Here is a 22,529-nt window from a genome sequence, read left to right as displayed (position 1 = left end):
TGATTTTCTTATACAGGTGTATTTGAGACTTCCATCTTTTTTAATGTATTTTAGGTGAATATATAAGCATCTTATTAAGTATAAGAATTCTTACCCTTATTTCCAAAATACAGTCGTCTTAATAAAAGTACATTTTTATATTTTGATTTAAGTATTTTAGATGAGTGTTTACTAGACTTACTTGGAACTGCAGCCATGATTAAATTTTTCCTTAATTATCTTAATATTGCTTATCTGTTTAAAATTCAGATTGAAAGTTTGAATGAAAAATTGCAAAATGCCAAAGAACAACTTCGAGAAAAAGAGTTTATAATGCTGCAAAATGAACAGGAGATAAGTCAACAGAAAAAAGAAACTGAAAGAGCACAACAAAGGATGAAAGAAATGGAAAGTGTAAGCAAATTATTTTTCATCTGAGTAGCAAGTAGTATTTTCAAGAGTGAGATGAATTTTTATACTTTGAATAATTTAGTTTTAATGTTCAAAAACTGTGCTATATGTATTTTTTGCTAGTTATTTGTGTCAGATACCTATTAGTTTCCTTGGCTTTTTAAAATATTTAATTCTTACAGGCTAGGTGTAAGCAAGAACAATATCTTTTTCATCTTTGTATTCTCAATAGGCATTAGCCTAGTATTCCTCACATAGTAAACCCACAGTTATGTGCTTATTTGTTGAGTAAATATTTATTGAAAATCTATTGGCCGGCGCCGCGGCTCAGTAGGCTAATCCTCCGCCTTGTGGTGCCGGCACACTGGGTTCTAGTCCCAGTCGGGGCACCAGATTCTGTCCCGGTTGCCCCTCTTCCAGGCCAGCTCTCTGCTGTGGCCAGGGAATGCAGTGGAGGATGGCCCAAGTGCTTGGGCCCTGCACCCCATGGGAGACAAGGAGAAGTACCTGGCTCCTGCCTTCGGATAGGCACGGTGCGCCAGCCGCAGCACGCCAGCCGCAGCACGCCGGCCGCGGCAGCCATTGGATGGTGAACCAACGGCAAAGGAAGACCTTTCTCTCTGTCTCTCTCTCTCACTGTCCACTCTGCCTGTCAAAAAAAAAAAAAAAAAAAAAAAGAAAGAAAGAAAAAAAGAAAATCTATTATGTAATAGAAGTGAAGATAGAGGTGTTAATAAGATACAGTCTTTTGTCTTTGAGGAACTCCATCCGGAAAAGGGATATAATGAGAATTGTACCAAGGGCATTTATATGCCAGAAGTTTAATGATTTCATATTTTCTGTTTGCTTGTGTGTTAACTGGTGAACCAATTCTGCCCACTTGGCTTTTCAAAAAAGTGAATTTTATTCCATGAGCTCTTACGGATGTGACTTTTTTCTTGTTTTTAAGTACTCAACTCTAAAACTTCAGATACAACTATTTATTGTGTTTGACTTTGCTAATCTGTTTCTAGAGAGTATAAACTATAGAAGGGTAGCCACTTTGTCTCCTTTGTTCACTCCTGTATCCTCAGCACAATATTTATGACATAGCAAGCACAAATAAGTACAACTGTTTTGAATTATCTGTGTAAATCAGGCAGAGTTTCTGAGAGCAAGTTTGGGCCTCAGTAAAGGAAAAACTGGTTTCTGGCCCAATTATTTCAGGTTCCCTAAGAAGGAATAAGACTATTACATGAGACTCATCTTAATTCACAACATAGTTGTACTGTGGACCTCCACTCCAGACATCAGGGCTACCATAATTTGTATTCTCCATTGTTGACATAGATAATCAAATGTCAACTTCTTTATTTTCTTTATATTCTTATGTATTCTACCATAAACATTACATTCATAAGGATAAAGGATTATACAGCTGTATACATTAAAGTCATGCCAAGTCCTGTATAATATATCAGCAAGAGTCCCTGATTTATTATAGTACTTTGGTCATTTTCTTAATGAAAATTTTCTTTCTATATATCATAGTGAGTGATACTCATTATATGTTTTATAAGGATTTAGTTGGAAGAGAAAAATTGAGTTATTAAAAAAGAAACAGAATAAGAATAAAAAATATATTTCATTTTCAAGCCTACAAAAACCTTGTACTTTTTAGGTTATGAAAGAGCAAGAACAGTACATTGCCAGTCAATACAAGGAGGCGATAGATATGGGTCAGGAACTGAGGCTTACCCGGGAACAAATGCAAAACACTCATACAGAACTGGTGGAGGCTCGTCGCCAGCAAGTCCATGCACAAAGAGAAATAGACAGACTCTGTAGTGAACTGGAGGATATAAAGCAGCTCTCTAAAGAGAAGGTAATCCCTGATTGTATTTTACTGAAAAATCTATAAAATTCTAACATAAGTTTTTGGTATGTAGAATGTAATTCTTGCCAAAATGAGCAGTGTTACACAACAATGTCAATATATTTAATGCCACTGAACTGTACGTTTTATGTTATATACATGTCACTATAATTTTAATTTCTATAATGTGGAGGAAGAATTCAAAGATGTTTTAAATCCATCAGAGTATAGCATCTATTAAACTTTTTTATAGAATATTTATCAATATTTTGTAACCATCTTCACTATTCTAATTGAGTAGCAATCTGTGATGTACTGAGTTGTTTCAAAATATATAACTTGGTTTTCACATAAAAACTTTCCTTCGTACATACATTTTACAACAGTGTTCATAATACAGTGGATTTCCTTTTATCCTCACGGGACATGTATTAAGATCCCTGTAGATGCTTGAAACTATATGGATAGTACTGAATCCTGTAAATGCAGCACTTTACAGCTTCTCCTTAGATATACAAATTATAAGCTTTGGGGATATTATTTGGTAAAAATAAAGGCTACTTGAACATAGACACTGTAATACTGTGACATTTGATCTGATAACCAAGATAGCTACTAAGTGACTAATAGGCAGATAGCATGTATACAAATACAGCATGGATATGCTGAACAAAGGGATACTTCACATCCTAGCCTGGACAGAGCAGAATGACATGAGGTTTTATCAGAATAGGGTATTTGGGGGCCAACATTGTGGCACAGTGTGTTAAGCTGCCACCTGCAACTCAGGCATCCAATATCAGAGTACCAGTTCAAATCCTAGATGCACTGCTTCTGATCCAACTCCCTATTAATGGGCCAGAGAAAGCAGCAGAAGATGGCTCAAGTACTTGGGTTGTTGCCACCCATGTAGGAGACCTGGGTGGAGTTCTTGGCTCTTGGAACCTGGCCCTGCCCCAGATTTTGTGGCCATTTGGAGAGTTAAACTAACAGATGAGAGACCTCTCCCTTTGTCTCCCCCTCTCTGTCACTCTGCATTTCAAAGAAATTTTTTTCAAGATTTATTTATTTATTTGCAAGTCATAGTTACACAGAGAGAGGAGAAAGAGAGCGAGGTCTTCCATCTGATGGTTCACTCCCCAGTTGGCCGCAATGGCCGGAGCTGTGCCAATCTGAAGCTAGGAGCTTCTTCCGGGTCTCCCACGCGGGTGCAGGAGCCCAAGGATTTGGGCCATCTTTTACTGCTTTCCCAGGCCAAAGCAGAGAGCTAGGTTGGAAGTGGAGCAGCCAGGTCTCGAACTGGCGCCCATATGGGATGCCGGCGTTTCAGGCCAGGGCATTAACCCACTGCACCACAGCACCGGCCCCTCAAGTAAATTTTTTTAAAAAACTTTTTTTACAAAAAGTTCAAAGAGCTCAACATAATCATTTAAAAATGGTATAAAGTTATAAATTGTTTATTTCTGGAATTTTCCATGTAGTATTTTTGGACTGTGGTTGACCACATATAACTGAAATCACAGAAAGCAAAGCTGTACAGAGTGAAACAGCTAACCTGTATATAATAAAGAAGATTACTGTATATAATAAAATTATATAGTTTAAACACAAGTAAAACTACAGTAAGTAGCTTTGGAGAAAGACTCAGCTAAGTCTTGATAAGCAAGTGATGCATCTGGTAAGCAAAAATGTATAGGCCTACTTTTCAGTAAACTATTATCTGCCAAAATTCAGTATCCTGTGGTTATTAGTTCATTTCACAGAAAGCATCGGTTAGTCAATGTATATTTTGATAGCAAACAGAATACCAATACTCTCTTTAGTAGTTTCTTAAATAACTAGCTTTTAAAGTTTATTATTTAATAAGTCAACTTTGTGAATTTACATGAAAAGATTAAGCTATTTAATGTACTAGATTAGTTTAGCTATACAACCAAATATAAAAATTTATAAAAACTGCTCCATCTATAATTTTTAAGGAAGCTCATGGAAACCATTTAGCTGAAGAATTGGGGGCATCTCAAGTACGTGAAGCTCATTTAGAAGCAAGAATGCAAGCAGAAATCAAGAAATTGTCAGCGGAAGTAGAATCTCTCAAAGAAGCTTATCATATGGAGGTAAAGAAAAGTCTAATTTGTTCTAATTGACTCCACCAAAGTGAATTGACCTTTGTGGACAAAAGTGAGTCTAGCTCCTAAATCTTCATTATAGAATAACACATTGTAGTCTTCATTTCTGATAACTAAATATACAACTTTGATTTCACATCCATTGAGCTAAAAGCTTGGAGTTAAAAGTTTGTATTCCTAAGCCAGGCTGGTTCCTAACTTTCTTTGACTACCTATATGACCTTGGGCAAGTTATGTTATCTGTCTAACTGGGATATGTTAACAGTTATCTATCTTACAGAACTATAGTGTGACTTCAATGCTTCTGTGAATTAATGTATGTAAAGTTTTTGGACCAGTCTGGCCCACCATCTTCATCAGTTAAGTAGCACTTGCAGAAAACTAACTGGAGATCACATAAACAATTTCATGTGATATAAATGTAGTGCTTTATAACTTGAACATTTGTTCTGGTTCTAAGTTAAATGAAGAGGCAATATTAGAACCTTTTTTTTTCTATCAGTATGTCCTGAGCCTTTATAGAAGGCAATATTATCAATTGAAGTAGAATTTTGCATCTTTAAAAGTTCCATTGAAGACATTACCCAAAATCTTTGTATTTAATTTAAATAATCTTTGTTTTGATTTAAATAAATCACTAAGTTTAGTGTTAATTAAACTCCTTTCAAGGGAGTTTGTAGCATTCTGGGGTTTGTTGTGACCATGTCTTGCTTAAATGTTTTTAGGTTCAGAGCTCTTAAAAAAATGTGCTTGCCCTCTCCCCTCAAGAAAACCAAAATCAAAACCCACCATATTTGCAAACTGAATCCAATCCTCAGGCCAAGAGACTGTAACAACCCTTGGTCTTTAGAGGCAAATGTGAATGCTGTTGGATTCAGCATAATTATTTAATTAATATCAGCTGCTTTACTGAGTGACCATTACTAATAATTAGTCCATTTCAAGGGTTTGCCCTTAACTATTCACTGTACTTTTATGTTATGACCTGTAATTCTGTCTTTATCTATGATTATCTAGTTTTTCACTTTTATTTTTATAAGCCACATGAAATTACTTATAAACAGATAATAAATACATTGTAAAATTGGCTTTAGTATTGCTATTTGATACTATTTTGATATGTAACATAAAAATATATTTTTCCTTTTTTTAAAGTGTATTTTCTTGAACATAAAAATGAGAGGCTATGATATTAAAGTAGCAGAAAAAGGGATCAGTAATTTTAGCAGTTTTCTGAAATGTAAGTTTCAGAATTGTCAGATGAGTTACTTACTTGCAAACTCCTGATTTATTGGATGAGAATGAGATTGTCTTAATATTTTATTGTGGAAAATTCTGAACTTATTCAAAAGTAGAAAAACTAGTATAAATTTCCTTATATTTATTATTCAACTTTAATAATTATCAACCCATGACCAATTTTATTTCATCCATAAAAACATTTTTTTAACTAAAAGGGAATTCTTTGGAGAATGGAAAGAAATACTGTTAATATTGACATCAGGACACCAGGCACAAAGCCAGTCACTTCTGGGCATACTGGAAGTGTGGTCAACATATCTTCAACCTCACTTACTTCCTCTCCTACCCTTCCCTCAATATCCACTTAATGTTTTGAACCTCATTCATTATTTAATCTGTAAACTTTTCCATAAGTATCTCTAAAAAGTAAAAGCTTTTTTAACAATATACTCACAATATCATGGTCATACCTAAAATTTGACAGAATTCTTTAATATCCTCAAATATCCAGGCAGTTTTCAGGTATCTGAATGTCTTTTTTTTTTTTTTAAAGATTTTATTTGTTTATTTGAGAAGTAGAGTTACAGTGAGAGGGAGAGACAGAAAGGTCTTCCATCCGCTGATTTACTCCCTAAATTGCTGCAACGGCCAGAGCTGAGCCAATCCGAAGCCAGGAGCCAGGAGCGGCTTCCTAGTCTCCCATGCGGGTGCAAGGGCACAAGTGCTTGGGCCATCTTCTACTGCTTTCCCAGGCGATAGCAGAGAGCTGGATTGGAAGTGGAGCTGCCGAGAATAGAGCCATCGCCCATATGGGATGCCTGCGTCACAGGCGGAAGATTAACCTACTGAGCCACAGTGCCGGTCTCTGAATAATGACTTAAAAGTCAGTTACTTATAGCTATAAATAGAATTTACTTTCTTTTGAGAAAAGGTAAAAGAGGAAAGTATTAGAATGTGTTGAAACTAACTCCACCCTGTTTTCTTCTTTTTCTTCCTTTCTAATTTTGGATCTATATAGATGATATCACATCAAGAGAACCATGCAAAGTGGAAGATTTCTGCTGACTCTCAAAAGACTTCTGTTCAACAACTAAATGAACAATTAGAGAAGGCAAAGCTAGAATTAGAAGAAGCTCAGGACACTGTAACCAATTTGCATCAACAAGTTAAAGACAGGAATGAAGTAATTGAAGCTACAAATGAAGCATTACTTATTAAAGTAAGTAAATATATTAAAAGTAAAGAAGCATCATTATGAAAAAGTAAATTTATGAGTGACTTATTTTTTCTATTCTTGTAGCTTCAGGAGGATCATATCACTAACTCCTGTCCTTTTTGAACAGAAAGTGATTTAGAAGATTTTGAATTTGGAAAGTTTTTGTCGTATATAGCATATAAACACAAAAAATAACGTTTTTACTACTTATAAGCTTTTAAATTTATCTAAAGAGTAACATTTCCATTTAGTAATTTTTATTCAAGATTATATTTGTAAAAAGTATCATATGTAGCCGGCGCCGTGGCTCAATAGGCTAATCCTCCACCTTGCGGCGCCGGCACACCGGGTTCTAGTCCCGGTTGGGGCGCCGGATTCTGTCCCGGTTGCCCCTCTTCCAGGCCAGCTCTCTGCTATGGCCAGGGAGTGCAGTGGAGGATGGCCCAGGTGCTTGGGCCCTGCACCCCATGGGAGACCAGGAAAAGCACCTGGCTCCTGGCTCCTGCCAGGATCAGCGCGGTGCGCCGGCTGCAGCGGCGGCCATTGGAGGGTGAACCAACGGCAAAGGAAGACCTTTCTCTCTCTGTCTCTCTCTCTCACTGTCCACTCTGCCTGTCAAAAAAAAAAAAAAAAAAAAAAAAAAAAGTATCATATGTATACATGCATTTTCATTTTTGGAAGCATGCATAGAGTATTAATACAGCATATTAATTTTTAAGTTTATGGATTTTAATATTAAATATTCAAAGTGATATGATAAAGACTCCTCCCTAGATGATGTCCTGTGCACGAAGTCAATATTTTCTCTTGGACAGAATGTATTCTGAGTGGCACAAATGAATTTGGGGTATGCCAATATGGTATCTCCATCAAGACTCAGTAGCTAATGGCTAAGAGGAGGTGGGTCAAGACCTGTTGTCTCTTTGAACAACCCAATGCATTTATCATAATGCATTTTTAAGGTAAATAAATTTCATATATTTCATATATTCAGATTTAAGAACATAGTGATACTTCCCACCTTACCCCCCCTCTCCCCCACACTCCCACTTTTCTTCCTCTTTCCCTTCTAATTAACTCTCTTAATTTTTACAATTACCTATTTTAAATTTACTTTATACTCATAAGATTAACCCTATACTAAGTAAAGAGTTCAGTGGCTGGCGTCGCGGCTCACTTGGCTAATCCTCCACCTGCGGTGCTGGCACCCCGGGTTCTAGTCCCAGTTGGGGCACCAGATTCTGTCCTGGTTGCTCCTCTTCCAGTCCAGCTCTCTGCTGTGGCCTGGGAGTGCAGTGGAGGATGGCCCAGGTCCTTGGGCCCTGCACCCGCATGGGAGACCAGGAGGAAGCACCTGGCTCCTGACTTCGGATTGATGTAGCGTGCCAGCCATAGCAGCCATCTGGGAGGTGAACCAATGGAAGGAAGACCTTTCTCTCTGTCTCACTATCTCACTGTCTAATTCTGCCTGTCAAAAAAAAAAAAAAAAAGAGTTCAACAGATAGTAAGAAGGAAAACAACAATACTGTTTCTCAACAGTAGAGACAAGGGCTGTAAACAATCATCGAATCTCAAAATGTCAATTTCACTCCTATACATCACATTTTTTGGTACTCTATTAGTTACCACAGATTAAAGAAAACATATGGTATTTATCATTTTTAAGCTAGCCTATTTGACTTAGTATAATTGTTTCCAGTTGCATCCATTTTGCTGCAAAAGACAGGATTTCATTCTTTTTTGCAGCTGAGTAATATCCATGCTATAATTATACCACAGTTTCTTTATCTGGTCATCAGTTGATGGGCAGCTGGGTTGATTCCATATCTTAGCTATTGTGAATTGAGCTACAGTAAACATTGGGGTACAGATAACTCTTTCATAGGCTGATTTCATTTCTTTTAGGTAAATTCCCTGGAGTAATATTGTTGGGTCATAGATATATCTGTTTTCAGCTTTCTGAAGTGTCTCCATACTGTCTTCCACAATGGCTGTACTAGTTTACATTCCCATCAGCAGTGGATTAGGATATTCCCCCCCCCCCACATCCTTGCCAGCGTTTATTGTTTGTTGATTTCTGTATGAGAGTCAATCTAACTGGGGTGAGGTAAAACCTCATTATGGTTTTGATTTGTATTTCTCTGATGGCTAATAATACTGAGCATTTTTTTATGTGTCTGTTGGCCATTTGAATTTTCTCTTTTGAAAAATGCCTGCTCATGTCCTTTGCCCATTTCTTAACTGAATTTTGTTTTGTTATTGTTGAGTTTCTTGAGCTGTATATACATTCTGGATATTAATCTTTTATCAGTTGCATAGTTTGCAACTATTTTCTCCCATTCTCTTGATTGCCTCTTCACTTTGCTGACTGTTTCCTTTTCAGTTCAGAAGCTCTTCAGCTTGAAGTAATCCCATTTGTCAATTTTGGCTTTGATTGCCTGTGCTTTGGGGTCTTTCCCAAGAAGTCTTTGCCTATGCCACTGTCTTGCAGAGTTTCCCCAGTGTTCCTCTCTAGTAATTTGATGGTATCAGATTGTACATTCAGATCCTTTTTTGAGTTGATTTTTTTAATTAATCACTTGACAAATGATTAATTTTTTAAAAATTTATTTGACAGGTAGAGTTATAGACAGTGAGAGAGAGAGACAGAGAGAAAGGTCTTCCTTCCGTTGGTTCACCCCCCAAATGGCTGCTGTGGCCGGTGCTGTGCCGGCCTGAAGCCAGGAGCCAGGTGCTTCCTCCTGGTCTCCCCTGCGGGTGCAGGGGCCAAAGCATTTGGGCCATCCTCCACTGCCCTCCCGGGCCACAGCAGAGAGCTGGACTGGAAGAGGAGCAACTGGGGCTAGAATCACGTCCATATGGGATGCAGGCGTCGCAGGTGGAGGATTAACCAAGTGAGCCACAGCGCCAGCCCCTGAGTTTATTTTTGTATAAGGTGTAAGGTAGGGGTCTTGCTTCAAAACTTCTGTGTGCAAGCATCCAGTTTTCCCAGCACCATTTGTTGACGAGACTGTCCATTTTCCAGGGATTGATTTTAGCCCTTTTGTAAAAGATAAGTTGGTTGTCATGTGTGGATTGATTTGTGGAGTTTCTGTTCTGTTCCACTGGTCTGCATGTCTATTTTTGTGCCAGTGCCAGGCTGTTTTAATTACAACTGCCCTGTAGTGTTTTGAAATCTGTATTATGATGCCTCTTGCTTTGTTTTTGTTGTATAATTTTTCTTTAGCTATTTGGGGTCTTTTTTCACATGAATTTTAGCATCTTTTTTTTCTATATCTGAGAAGAATGCCATTGTTATTTTGATTGGGATTGATTTGAGACTGTAAATTGCTTATAGTATTATGGACATTTTGGTGAGATTAATTTTCCAGCCCATGAGCATGGAAGGCTTTTTGTTTTTTTGTATGTGTCTTCTTCTATTTCTTTCTTTAATGTTTTATAATTTTCATTGTACAGATCTTCTACCTCCTTGGTTAAATTTATCCCAAGGAATTTAATTTTTTTGTAGTTATTGTGAATGGAATTGATCTAAGAAGTTCTTTCTCAGCAGTGGCATTGTTTGTATATACAAAGGCTTGATTTTTGTTTGTTAATTTTATATCCTGAAACTTTACCAAACTCTTATGAGTTTCGATAGTCTTTTAGTGAAGTCTTTTGGTTCCTTATTTATAGAATCATGTCATCTGCAAATAGGGATAATTTGACTTCCTCCTTTCCAATTTGTATCCCTTTGATTTTTTTTCTTGCCTACTGGCTATGGCTAAAACTTCCAGGACTATATTGAACAACAATTGTGGAAATGGGCAACCTTGTTTGGTTCCAGATCTTAGTGGAAATGCTTCCAACTTTTCCCTATTCAATTGGATGTTGGCTGTGGGTTTGTCATAAATTGCTTTGATTGTACTGAGAATTGTTCTTCTACCCCCTATTTGCTTAAGGTTTTAATCATGAAAGGATGTTGTATTTTTTTAAAAGCTTTATTTTATTTATTTGAAACACAGACACAGAGTTATTAGAAACAGAGAGAGAGGGGTCTTCCATCAGCTGGTTCATTCCCCAAATTGCTACAATAGCTGGAGTTGAGCAGAACTGAAGTCAGGAGCTAGGAGCTCTTCCATGTCTCCCACCTGGGTCCAGGGGCCCAAAGACTTGGGCCATCCTCCGCTGCTTTCCCAGACACATTAGCAGGGAGCTGGATCGGAAGTAGAGCAGCTGGGACTTGAACCCGCGCTATATGGGATGCCAGTGCTGTAGGCCAGAGCTTTAAAACTGCTGTGCCAGAGCACCAGCCACATGGATGTTGTATTTTATCAGATACTTTCTCTGCATCTATTAAGATAATCCTATGGCTTTTATTCTTCAGTTTATTAATGTGAAGTATCACATTTATTGATTTTTGTATGAAGAACCATCCCTGCACACCAGGGATAAATTCTGCTTGGTCCAGGTGAATGATCTTTCTGATGTGTTGTTGGATTTGATTAGCTATTATTTTGTTGAGGATTTTTGCATCTATATTCATCAGGGATATTGGTCTATTCTCTTTCTTTGTTGTATCTTTTTCTGGTTTTGGAATTAACCTGTTGCTAGCCTCATAGAAGGAGTTTGGGAGGATTCTCTTTCTTTTCAGTTGTTATGAAAAGCTTGAGAAGAATTGGAGTTGTTTGTTTAAATGTCTGGTAGAATTTAGCAGTGAAGCTGTATAGTCCTGGGCTTTTCTTTGTTGGGAGGGTCTTTATCTTATTTTATTTTATTATTTTTTTTGACAGGCAGAGTTAGACAGTGAGATAGTGAGACAGAGAGAAAGGTCTTCCTTCCGTTGGTTCACCCCCCAAATGGCCGCTGTGGCCGGCGCTGCACTGATCTGAAGCCAGGAGCCAGGTGCTTCCTCCTGTCTCCCATGCGGGTGCAGGGCCTAAGCACTTGGGCCATCTCCACTGCCCTCCCGGGCCACAGCAGAGAGCTGGACTGGAAGAGGAGCAACCAGGACAGAATCCAGTGCCCTAACTGGAACTAGAACCCAGGGTGCTGGTGCCGCAGGCAGAGGATTAGCCAAGTGAGCCGTGGCGCCTGCCAGGAGGGTCTTTATTACTTATTCAGTCTCCATCTTGGTTCTTGGTCTGTTTAGGTTTCTATGACTTCATGACTCAATTTTCATAGATTGTATGTTTCCAGAAGTCTTAAGTTTCCTGATTTGTTGACATATAGCTGTTTATACTAATTCCTGATGGTTCTTTTTATTTTTGTGGTATCCATTATTACATCTCCTTCTTCATCTCTGATTTTATTAATTTGGGTATTTTCCCTCTTTTTCTGTTTATCAAAAAAAAAAAAAGCTGGTCTTTTCACTGATCTTTTGTATTGTTTTTTTTAGTTTCAACTTTATTTCTAATCTAATTTTAATTATTTCTTTCCTCCTATTAATTTTGGGTTTGGTTTATTGTTTTTCTAGGTCCTTATGATACACTGACAGCTCATTTATTTAATGCCTTTCAAATGTCTTGATGTAGATGCCAGTTGCCATAAACTTTCTTCTTAACACTGCTTTTGCTATATGCTGTAAGTTTTGATATGTTGTATTGTCATCTTCATTTGTTTTAAGAAATTTTTTTTATTTCCTTTTTGATTTCTTTTATGGCCAACTGTTCATTTAGTAGTGTGTTATTCAATCTCTATGTGTTTGTATATGTTCTAAAGATTCTTGAGTTGTTGATTTCCAGCTTCATTTCATGGTGGCCAGAAAAGATACATGGTATGATTTCAATTTTTTGAATTTGGTGAGACTTGCTTTGTATCCTAGCATATGGTCTATCCTGGAGAAAGTTCCATGCACTGCTGAAAAGGATGTGTATTCTGCAACTGTAGGATGAAAGGCATTGTAGATATAGTTAGGCATTTCGTTCATAGTATAAATTAGCTGTTTCTTTGTATTTTTATCTAGGTATATGTCCATTGATGAAAGTAGGGTGTTGAAGTCCCTCATTACTATTGTTTTGGAGTCTGTGTCTCTCTTTAGATCCATTAACAGTTGGTTTAAATAGCCAGGAGCCCTAGCATCGTGTGCATAAACGTTATAGTCACATCTTCCTGTTGAATTTATGTCTTAATCATTACCTAATGCCCTTCGTTGTCTCTTTTAACTGTTTTTGTGTTAAAATGTTTTGTCTGGGCCGGCGCCGTGGCTCACTAGGCTAATCCTCCGCCTAGAAGTGCCGGCACACCGGGGTCTAGTCCCGGTTGGGGCGCCAGATTCTGTCCTGGTTGCCCCTCTTCCAGGCCAGCTCTCTGCTGTGGCCAGGGAGTGCAGTGGAGGATGGCCCAGGTGCTTGGGCCCTGCACCCCATGGGAGACCAGGAAAAAGCACCTGGCTCCTGGCTCCTGCCATCCGATCAGTGCGGTGCGCCGGCCGCAGCGTGCCGGCCGCGGCGGCCATTGGAGGGTGAACCAACGGCAAAGGAAGACCTTTCTCTCTGTCTCTCTCTCTCACTGTTCACTCTGCCTGTCAAAAAATTAAAAAAAAATAAATAAATAAAAATAAAAAAAAAGTTTTGTCTGTTAGCACAGAATATCTTTTTTCTGTCCTTTCACTTTATTTATTTATTTATTTATTTTTTTTTTATTTTATTTGACAGGTAGAGTTATAGACAGTGAGAGAGAGAGAGAGAGACAGAGAGAAAGGTCTTCCTTCTGTTGATTCACTCCTCAAATGGCTGCCATAGCTGGAGCTGCGCTGATCCGAAGCCAGGAACGAGGTGCTTCCTCCTGGTCTCCCATGCAGGTGCAGGAGCCCAAACACCCAGGCCATCCTTCACTGCCCTCCTGGGCCAAAGCAGAGAGCTGGGCTGGAAGAGAAGCAACCGGGACTAGAACCCAGTGCCCACATGCAATCCCAGTGCCGCAGCCGGAGGACTAACCAAGTGAGCCACGGCACCGGCCCCTTTTTCTTTTTTTAAAAAACATTTTATTTTATTTATTTAACAGGTAGAGTTACAGACAGTGAGAGAGACAGAGAGAAAGGTCTTCCTTCTGTTGGTTCACTCCCCAAATGGCCACAACGACCGGAGCTGCGCCAATCCAAAACCAGGAGCCAGGTGCTTCCTCCTGGTCTCCCATGCGGGTGCAGGGGCCCAAGCACTTGGTCGTCTTTTCACTTTCACTATGCGTGTATGTTTATTGATGGCATGTCTTTCTTGTAGGCAGCAAATATAGGTCTTGTTTTTTAATCCATTCAGCAAATTTGCATCATTTAATTGGAGAATTTAGGCCATTTACATTCAAAGTTACTATTGATAAGTAACATCTTGGCTCTGCCTTTTTTTTTTAATAAGTATCCTATTGTTTGCTTTGGATTTCCTTTGTATTTTTTTTTTTTTAATTTATTTCATTTATTTGAAAGAGTTACAGAGAGAGGTTGAGACAGAGAAAGAGGTCTTCTATCCGCTGGTTCACTCTCAGATGGCCACAATGGCCAGAGCTGTGCTGATCTGAAGCTAGGAGCTTTTTCTGGATCTCCCACATGGGTGCAGGGGCCCAAAGTCTTGGGCCATCTTCTACTGCTTTTCTAGGCCATAGCGGAGAACTGGATTGGAAGAGGAGAAGCCGGGACTAGAACCAGTGCCCATATGGGATGCTGGTGCTGTAGGCCAGAGCTTTAACCCACTGCGCCACAGCACCGGCCCCTCCTTTGTACTTTTACTGGGAGATTTTCTGCCTTCACATTCTTTCATAATGATGACTATCTTTTTGTGTTTCAGTGTGTAGCACATCTGTAAGCATAATTTTAAGGCTGGACAAGTGGTGACAAATTCTTTAAATTTTTGTTTGTTGAGAAAGGTCTTTATTTCACCTTCACTTATAAATGAGAGCTTTGCAGGGTACTGTATTCTGGGTTGACAGGTTTTTTGTTTTTTTTTTTTTCTTTTAAGACTTGGACTATCTCTCCATTCTCTCCCAGCCTATAGAGTTTCTGATGAGAAATCAGCTATGAGTCTAGTTGGAGATCCTCTGAACATAATCTGCATTTCTCTTATGTACATATTTGAATCTTTTCTTTATGTTTCACTGTTAAAAGCTTGACTACAATATGTCATGGTGAAGATCTTTACTGGTTATGTCTATTAGGAGTTCTATGAGCCTCATATACTTGGATGTCCCTTTCTTTCTTCAAATTAGGGAAGTTTTCTCTAATTATTTTGCTGAATAGGCCTTGTAATCTATTCTCTCTTTCCATACCTTCAGGAACTCCTAAGACCCATATGTTGGGTCATTTGATAGTATCCCATAAATCTTGAACATTGTTTTTAATTTTTCTAATTTATTCTTCATTTTTTTGTTCTATTTCCAAAGATTTGTCTTCTAGCTCAGATATTATTTCTTCTACCTAACAAAGTCTGTTGTTAAGGATTTCCACTGTATTTTTTATTTGACATATTGAATCCTTCATTTCTTTCTTTTTTTTTTTTTTTTAAAGATTTACTTCTTTATTTGAAAGGTAGAGCTACAGAGAAGCAGAGGCAGAGAGAGCATGAGAGAGGCCTTCCTTCCACTGATTCACTCCCCAGATGGCCACAACGGCTGGAGCTGAGCCATTCCAAATCCTAGAGCCAGGAGCTTCTTGAGGGTCTCTAACACAGGTGCAGGGCCCAAGGACTTGGGCCATCTTCTACTGCTTTTCCCAGGTCATAGCAGAGAGCTGGATCAGAAGTGGAACAGTCGGGACTTGAACCAGTGGCCATTTGGGATGCTGGCACTATAGGCAGTGGTTTTACCAGCTATGCCACAGCACCGGCCCCTCTTTCATTTCTAATATTTTCGATTTCTCTTCAAAAATTCTGTCTCATGGAAAAATTTTTCTTCCATGTCACGTATGGATTTCTTTGACTTATGAATTTGCTTCTCGTTGCTTCTGAGTAATCCTGTGATTACTCTTTTGTATTTCTTCTCAGGTATTTCATTAATCTCTTCATCTTCTCATTCTAATATTGAAGTATTGTTGTATTCCTTTGGGGGGTCATGTTTTCTTACTTATTCTTATTTCTTGAATTTCTGCATTTATTTTTAGGCAATTATGGAAATACTTATTTGTATTCTCTTTGATGGATTTTATGTTTGAACTATGCCTCTGTGGCTTGGTGGAGTGTCTGCTCTTTGAATGAACACCCAGTGGCGTCTTCTGGATATGGCTAGGGAGCTCTGGTCAGTGCTAAGTATCCAGCGTTAACACCCAAGTTGGAGGTGGTAGATCTCCTCTATTGTCAGCAGAGGGGAGGGTATGATCACCTCTGTGAGAGTAATCACACCCTCACCTCCTCTCTTCCTAGGTGATTAATGCCCGGAACTAGCCCTCAATGGATGCAGTACTCACCCTTGCTGCCTCATGAATCACACAAGGGATCTGTGCAGCCCTCAGTGTGAGCACAGATCCCTCTGCAATGACCCACCCCTGGCAATCGGGGAACTCTGAGCGTGTGGAGCTGCATACAGTGTTTGCCCAGATGTCCACCTATATCCTGTGCCCTATTGTTCAGTCACAGAGTTCCCACATTCACAGCACACAATGCTCCCACAGCCACAGGGTGCAGCAGATCCACTCCACCATGCTAGCCTGTCCCATCCATGGAGACATGAGAGATGTTTCCTGAGCCAGCTGCCTGTGAGTGCTCCACCGTGGCAGTTTGAGCCCTGGAGCCTGTGACATCTTGAGAGGATAGGGGCACTTCACAGTCCTACATGGGTGCCCAGCCCTCTCGTCCCTCCCAGCCACACTCAAAGTCAGTGAGGAGTGCAGCTTTTTCCCTCTGGGAAAATCCCCTGATTACACACATGCAGAAGGGATGCTGCAGCCACTACCAGCGTCAAAATGGCACCTTATCCCTGCCAGTTGCTGGGTATCCTTGTCAGGGGTTGGTGAGAAAGTAATGGAACTTTGCTTTCACTGGATTAGGCAGGTACCCTGTCCCCCCATTAGGGCTCCAGGCCAGACTCAAAAATGTGGTCTGCAAGCCTCTTCCTCTGGTAATATCACCAGTGGCACAGGCTGCTGCAGTCTGCTCTCACCTCTCTTCAAAGCTGGCGTATGCTTCAGCTCTCAGCTGCCAGGGTGATGTGTGGTATCCACACTCATGGCTGCACGGCTGCACCTTCCACACTGGTCCACAGCATCCCTTTTCCATCTGGAAAATTTCCACTGCAAATTTCTCTCCAACTCTCCCCCAGGAATGTACTTTCTGCACTTTTTGTCTACTTTTTTCCCCATTGTCTAAAGCAGTACATCTTTTCCCTCTTCAGCCATCTTGGAATTCCCAGAAGAAATAATTTATAAATGTTTAATGCAAACTATATAATCATAATGTTTACTTTAGAGTTTTTTGCTCAATATGTGTACACAAAAAATAAAAGCATTTTTCAAAGTTAGTAAAGTTGCTTTAAAAATTTAAAGTAGAGAGGCTGGGATTGTGGTGTAGCAGGTAAACAAATCAGTCTTTTTAAAAAAATTAAAAATTGTGAAGTAGAAATATATTATTCTACAAAATTTTTTACTGGATTTGAATATAGATGTTTTAAAAATAACCTGTTGCTACTAATATTCACTTCTGTTGTGTAAGTATGTAAGCATAAAGATTAAAAATTAACATTGTCCCAAAACTGCCAATATGGGGAAACTTATCAGAGAAGTCTTTGAAAAAGAATAAAAAGACAGTTGTAAAACAGTTTTATGGGGCTGGCGCTCTGGTGTCGCAGGTAAAGCTGACACCTGCAGTGCCGGCATCCCGTATGGGCGCTGGTTCAAGTCCCAGTTGCTCCATTTCCGATCCAGCTCTCTGCTATGGCCTGGGAAAACAGTAGAAGATGGCCCAAGTCCTTGGACCCCCGCCCACATAGGAGACCAGGAAGAAGCTCCTAGTTCCTGGCTTCGGATTGGCGCATCTCCAGCCATTGTGATCAGTTGGGGAGTGAACCAGCGGTGGAAGACCTCTCTCTCTCTTTCTCTCTCTGCCTCTCCTTCTCTCTCTGTGTAACTCTGACTTTCAAATAAATAAATAAATCTAAAAAAAGGTTTGATAAAAAACAATTATATGTCAAAATGGAAGTTATAAAAAGGAAAAGAGTCAATTACATAATACCTTAGAAATATTTTTAGTTTTGTTCTAAGCTGAGCAGTTAAATTCTTGTAATATTGTTGATATTTACAGTACTAGAGGAAAGCTGAATAGACATAATCTGAAATTATATTTAGGCTGAGCACTATTAATACTCAACTAATAACACTATTAAACATTAAGGGTAGGAGCCAGCACTGTAGCACAGTGGGTTTTAAAGCCATGGCCTGCAGCACTAGCATTCCCTGGAGTATCGTTTTGAGTCCTGGCTGCTCCACTTCCTATCTGGTTCCCTACTAATGGGCATAGGAAAGCAGCAGAAGATGGCTTAAGTGCTCAGGCCCCTGTACCTACTTGGGAAACCCAGAAGAAGCTCCAGGCTCCTGGCTTCAGCCTGACCCAGCCCCAGTTGTTGCTGCCATTTAGGGAGTGAACCAGCAAATGGAAGATATCTCTGTTTCTCCTTCTGCCTTTCAAATAAATAAATTAATTAAAAACAACAACAACAAGCCGGCGCCGCGGCTCACTAGGCTAATCCTCCGCCTAGCGGCGCCGGCACACCGGGTTCTAGTCCCGGTTGGGGCGCCGGATTCTGTCCCGGTTGCCCCTCTTCCAGGCCAGCCCTCTGCTGTGGCCAGGGAGTGCAGTGGAGGATGGCCCAGGTGCTTGGGCCCTGCACCCCATGGGAGACCAGGAAAAGCACCTGGCTCCTGGCTCCTGCCATCGGATCAGCGCGGTGCGCCGGCCGCAGCGCGCCGGCCGCGGCGGCCATTGGAGGGTGAACCAACGGCAAAGGAAGACCTTTCTCTCTGTCTCTCTCTCTCACTGTCCACTCTGCCTGTCAAAAAAAAAAAAAAAAAAAAAAAAACAACAACAACAAAAACATCACAGGTAGGCATTAAGCCAATTGGTAAAGATGCTGCTTGAAATGCTTGCCTCCCATTTCAGAGTGCCTGGATTCAAGTCCCACCCATCTCCCTGCTCTAGCATCTCACTGATGTTTAAATACAAACTCATGGGAGCCAGCAGGTGATAACTCAGGTAGTTGCTTCCCTGCTTCTCACGTTGGGGACTCCTGGCTTTAGCCTGAATGAGCTCCAGCTGTTGCAGAAGTTTGGGAATAAACCAGTAGATGGGAGATCTCTGTCTCTCTTGCTTTTTCTCTCTCTGATTTTCAAATATAAAAAATAAGATTATTTTATTAAAATGATGTTTCTGGTATTCTGGAGATTAGCATTTTTACCTAATTACAAAGCTTCACTGTGAAAAATTCACCCTAAAAATTAAAAGAGTCTGCATTGTACCAATTGTCACATGAGTTTATATCTGCTCACTTGCCAGATATAACCAATGAAATAAGATTATACATATCGATTACCTGAGATACCATTTTTCTCAATTATGATGAGGTAATACACAAGAATAAAAAACTCAGGCTGCATACAACCCTATCCTGTGTCAACTCTATTACTGTGTTTTTTTTTTTTTTTTTAAGATTTATTTATTTATTTGAAAGAGTTACAGAGAGAGAGGGAGAGGCAGAAATCAATCTTCCATCCACTGGTTCACTCCCCAGATGACCACAATGTTCGGAACTGGGCCAGGCTGAATCCAGGAGCCAGAAGATTCATCTTGGTCTCTCATGTAGGTGGATAAGACCCAAACACTTGGGCCATCTTCCAGTGTTTACCCCAGGACATTAGCAGGGAGCTGGGTCTGAAGTGAAGCAGTTGGACACGAACAAGTGCCCTATGAGATGCCAGTGTTGTAGGCAGCAGCTTTACCTAGTACACCACAATGCTGACCCCTTACTATTTTATTTTGGTTGTAAGAATGTAAAAGTAAGATCTACTACAATAAATTGATATTCTATCTAGTCATTTGTGATTTTTATTTAGTAGTATAAAGATAAGAAAGAACTGAAATCATGCATGTTAAATTTTTATATTGTAATGCAGTGTGGTTATGACAGTTTTATTTGTAAACATGGTATTTTAGAAAAGTAACTGATTTAGAAGCCAAACTCAAGAATAGAAGTTTTCAGGGTCAGGCACTATTGCACAGCAGATTAAGCTGCTGCTTAGGATGCACACATCACATAGTGGAGTGCCAGTTCAAGTCTCAGCTACTCTGCTTCCAACCCAGCTTTCTCAGATATATTCTGGGAATGAGCTTGGATCCTTACCACACATTGTAGGAGACCCAGAAGGAGTTCCAGGTTCTTGGCTTCAACCTGGCCTAGCCCTGGCTGTGAAGGGCATTTGGGGAATAAACTAGCAGATGGAAGATCCCTCTCACACTTTCTCTCTTTTTGTCTCTCTTTCTTTTTTTTTTAACTTTTATTTAATAAATATAAATTTCGAAAGTATAGCTTTTGGATTACAGTGGCTTTTCCCCCCCATAACCTCCCTCCCACGTGCAACCATCCCATCTCCTGCTCCCTCTCCCATCCCGTTCACATCAAGATTCATTTTCAATTATCTTTATATACAGAGGATCAATTTAGTATATACTAAGTAAAGATTTCAACAGCTTGCACCCACACAGAAACACAAAGTGTAAAGTACTGTTTGAGTGCTAGTTATAGCATTAATTCACATTGTACAGTACATTAAGGACAGAGATCCTACATGGAGAGTAAGTGCACAGTGACTCCTGTTGTTGATTTCACAATTGACACTCCTGTTTGTGGCCTCAGTAATCACCCTAGGCTCTTGTCATGAGTTGCCAAGGCTATGGAAGCCCCTTGAGTTCTCCGACTCTTATCTTGTTTAGACAAGGTCATGGTCAAAGTGGAAGTTCTCTCCTCCCTTCAGAGAAAGGTACCTCCTTCTTTGATGGCCTGTTCTTTCCTCTGAGATCTCACTCACAGAGATCTTTCATTTAGGTCATTTTTATTTATTTATTTATTTTTGCCAGAGTGTCTTGGCTTTCCATGCCTGAAATACTCTTTCAAATAGATGAAAATGAAGAAGCATTACAAAGAAAAAAACTATCAGAATAAAAATAACTGATTTAGAAACATGTATGTTATATCTGGAAAAAAAATAAAAGGACCATGCATTTGAACAAGAAACTGCCATTTTATTTAGCTTTTAAAATTAGAATATTAGCTCTTCATTTTTTTAGGTTTTATAGTTTGTCAGTGTATGTAATCTTATTCCTAGAGTCCCAAAGTTAAATCAGAGTAATTGGTGGGGCCGGCGCTGTGGTGTAACAGGTTAAGCTGCCACCTGCAGCACCAGCATCCCATATGGGTACCAGTTTGAGTCCCAGCTGCTCCACTTCTGATCTAGCTCCCTGCTAATACACCAAGTGCTATGGCCTCTGCACGCATGTGAGAGACCCAGATGAAACTCCAGGCTCCTGGCTTCGGTCTGGCCCATTCCAGCCATTTCTCTGTAATTCCACTTTTCAAATAAATAAATCTTAAAAAAAAGAGTACTCAAATGAAAGACATGGAAATATAATAGGAATGAAATTTATATTTAATAAGGACTGATTTTAAATATTAGTAAATTTGTAAAATTTCTAATGAAGTAAAGCTTTCCTATAATGAGGATATATAAAGCAGAATAGCTAGTATACATTTATTTCTGATAGAAATTCTGAAGGGTGGATTTTTTTGCATATTTACATTAACAAAAGATAATCCCTATACTTTTGCATAGAAGATTTTAGGTGTAATATTTCAATCTTGAATAAAAATTGATTTTATTATTAATTAAATCTATAAGGAAAGTCAATTTTAATGGAATTCTTAGGATAGTTTAAACATATTTCAAATTAACGTACATAATTGTCCAAAATCAAGCTATCTTAAATAAATAGTAAAGGGTTTAAACAGAGCTTAGAAAATTCAAGAGCTGTATAAGGAATTCTTGCAATGGAGTTAAGATCGCCTTAGGTCAATCTATTAGTCTGTGATTTTTCTAAGTGTTTCATTAATTTAACAAAAATGTATTGAATACTTACCATGTACCGATTTTTTTTTACAGGAATCAGAATTAACCAGACTACAAGCAAAGATTTCTGAAAATGACAGAGCAGAAGACATCAAGCTTATATCATCCCCATTTACACCTACAACAGATGTTACATCCAGTGTTCAAGATCCAAAGTTTGCTAAACATTCTCATACCTCTTTTATCAAGTACAGAAAGCTACGTCGCTCTATTAGTGCCAGTGACCTTAGTTTCAAAACTCATGGTGATGAAGATCTTTCTGAAGAATTACTACAGGACTTAAATAAAATGCAGTTAGCTCAGCCTTCAGCATTAGAGGAAAGCCATAAGGATTTGACTTATACTCAGGCCAATTCATTTAAACCTCTCACATTTAACCTGGAAGAAGATAATTCGGAGAGTAATGACTTTAGTACTCTTAGTGGAATGCTAAGATACATAAACAGAGAAGTGAGACTATTAAAAAAGTCTTCTATGCAAGGAGGTGCTGGTGTATCTCAGGTATGTATCTCATAACATTATAAGTTGTAATAATTTGTCTTCAGTGACTATTACTTTTTACTTGGAGGAAAGTTCATAGGCAGGATGAACATCCCTTATTGGAATTGCTTGGGACCTGAAGTATTTTCAAAT

The 22,529-nt window shown here is 39.2% G+C and overlaps 1 protein-coding gene across 12 annotated transcripts in view; it reads left to right on the top strand.

The window, feature by feature from the left end:
- Positions 1-22,529, top strand: part of CCDC18 (coiled-coil domain containing 18) — a 137,781-nt gene that overhangs the window by 100,385 nt on the left and 14,867 nt on the right. For all 12 annotated transcript variants that reach the window (XM_008264871.4, XM_051857475.2, XM_051857479.2 and 9 more), the window contains 5 exons: positions 250-393; positions 2,051-2,254; positions 4,225-4,362; positions 6,635-6,835; positions 21,930-22,397. In XM_008264871.4, coding sequence (XP_008263093.2) covers positions 250-393; positions 2,051-2,254; positions 4,225-4,362; positions 6,635-6,835; positions 21,930-22,397 — 1,155 coding nt within the window. The remainder of the gene's footprint in view (positions 1-249; positions 394-2,050; positions 2,255-4,224; positions 4,363-6,634; positions 6,836-21,929; positions 22,398-22,529) is intronic.

Source organism: Oryctolagus cuniculus, chromosome 7, assembly GCF_964237555.1.
Source record: "Oryctolagus cuniculus chromosome 7, mOryCun1.1, whole genome shotgun sequence".
NCBI lineage: Eukaryota > Metazoa > Chordata > Mammalia > Lagomorpha > Leporidae > Oryctolagus > Oryctolagus cuniculus.
The sequence above is the reverse complement of the archived record's forward strand: the minus strand, read 5'-3'. Positions and strand labels throughout refer to the sequence as shown.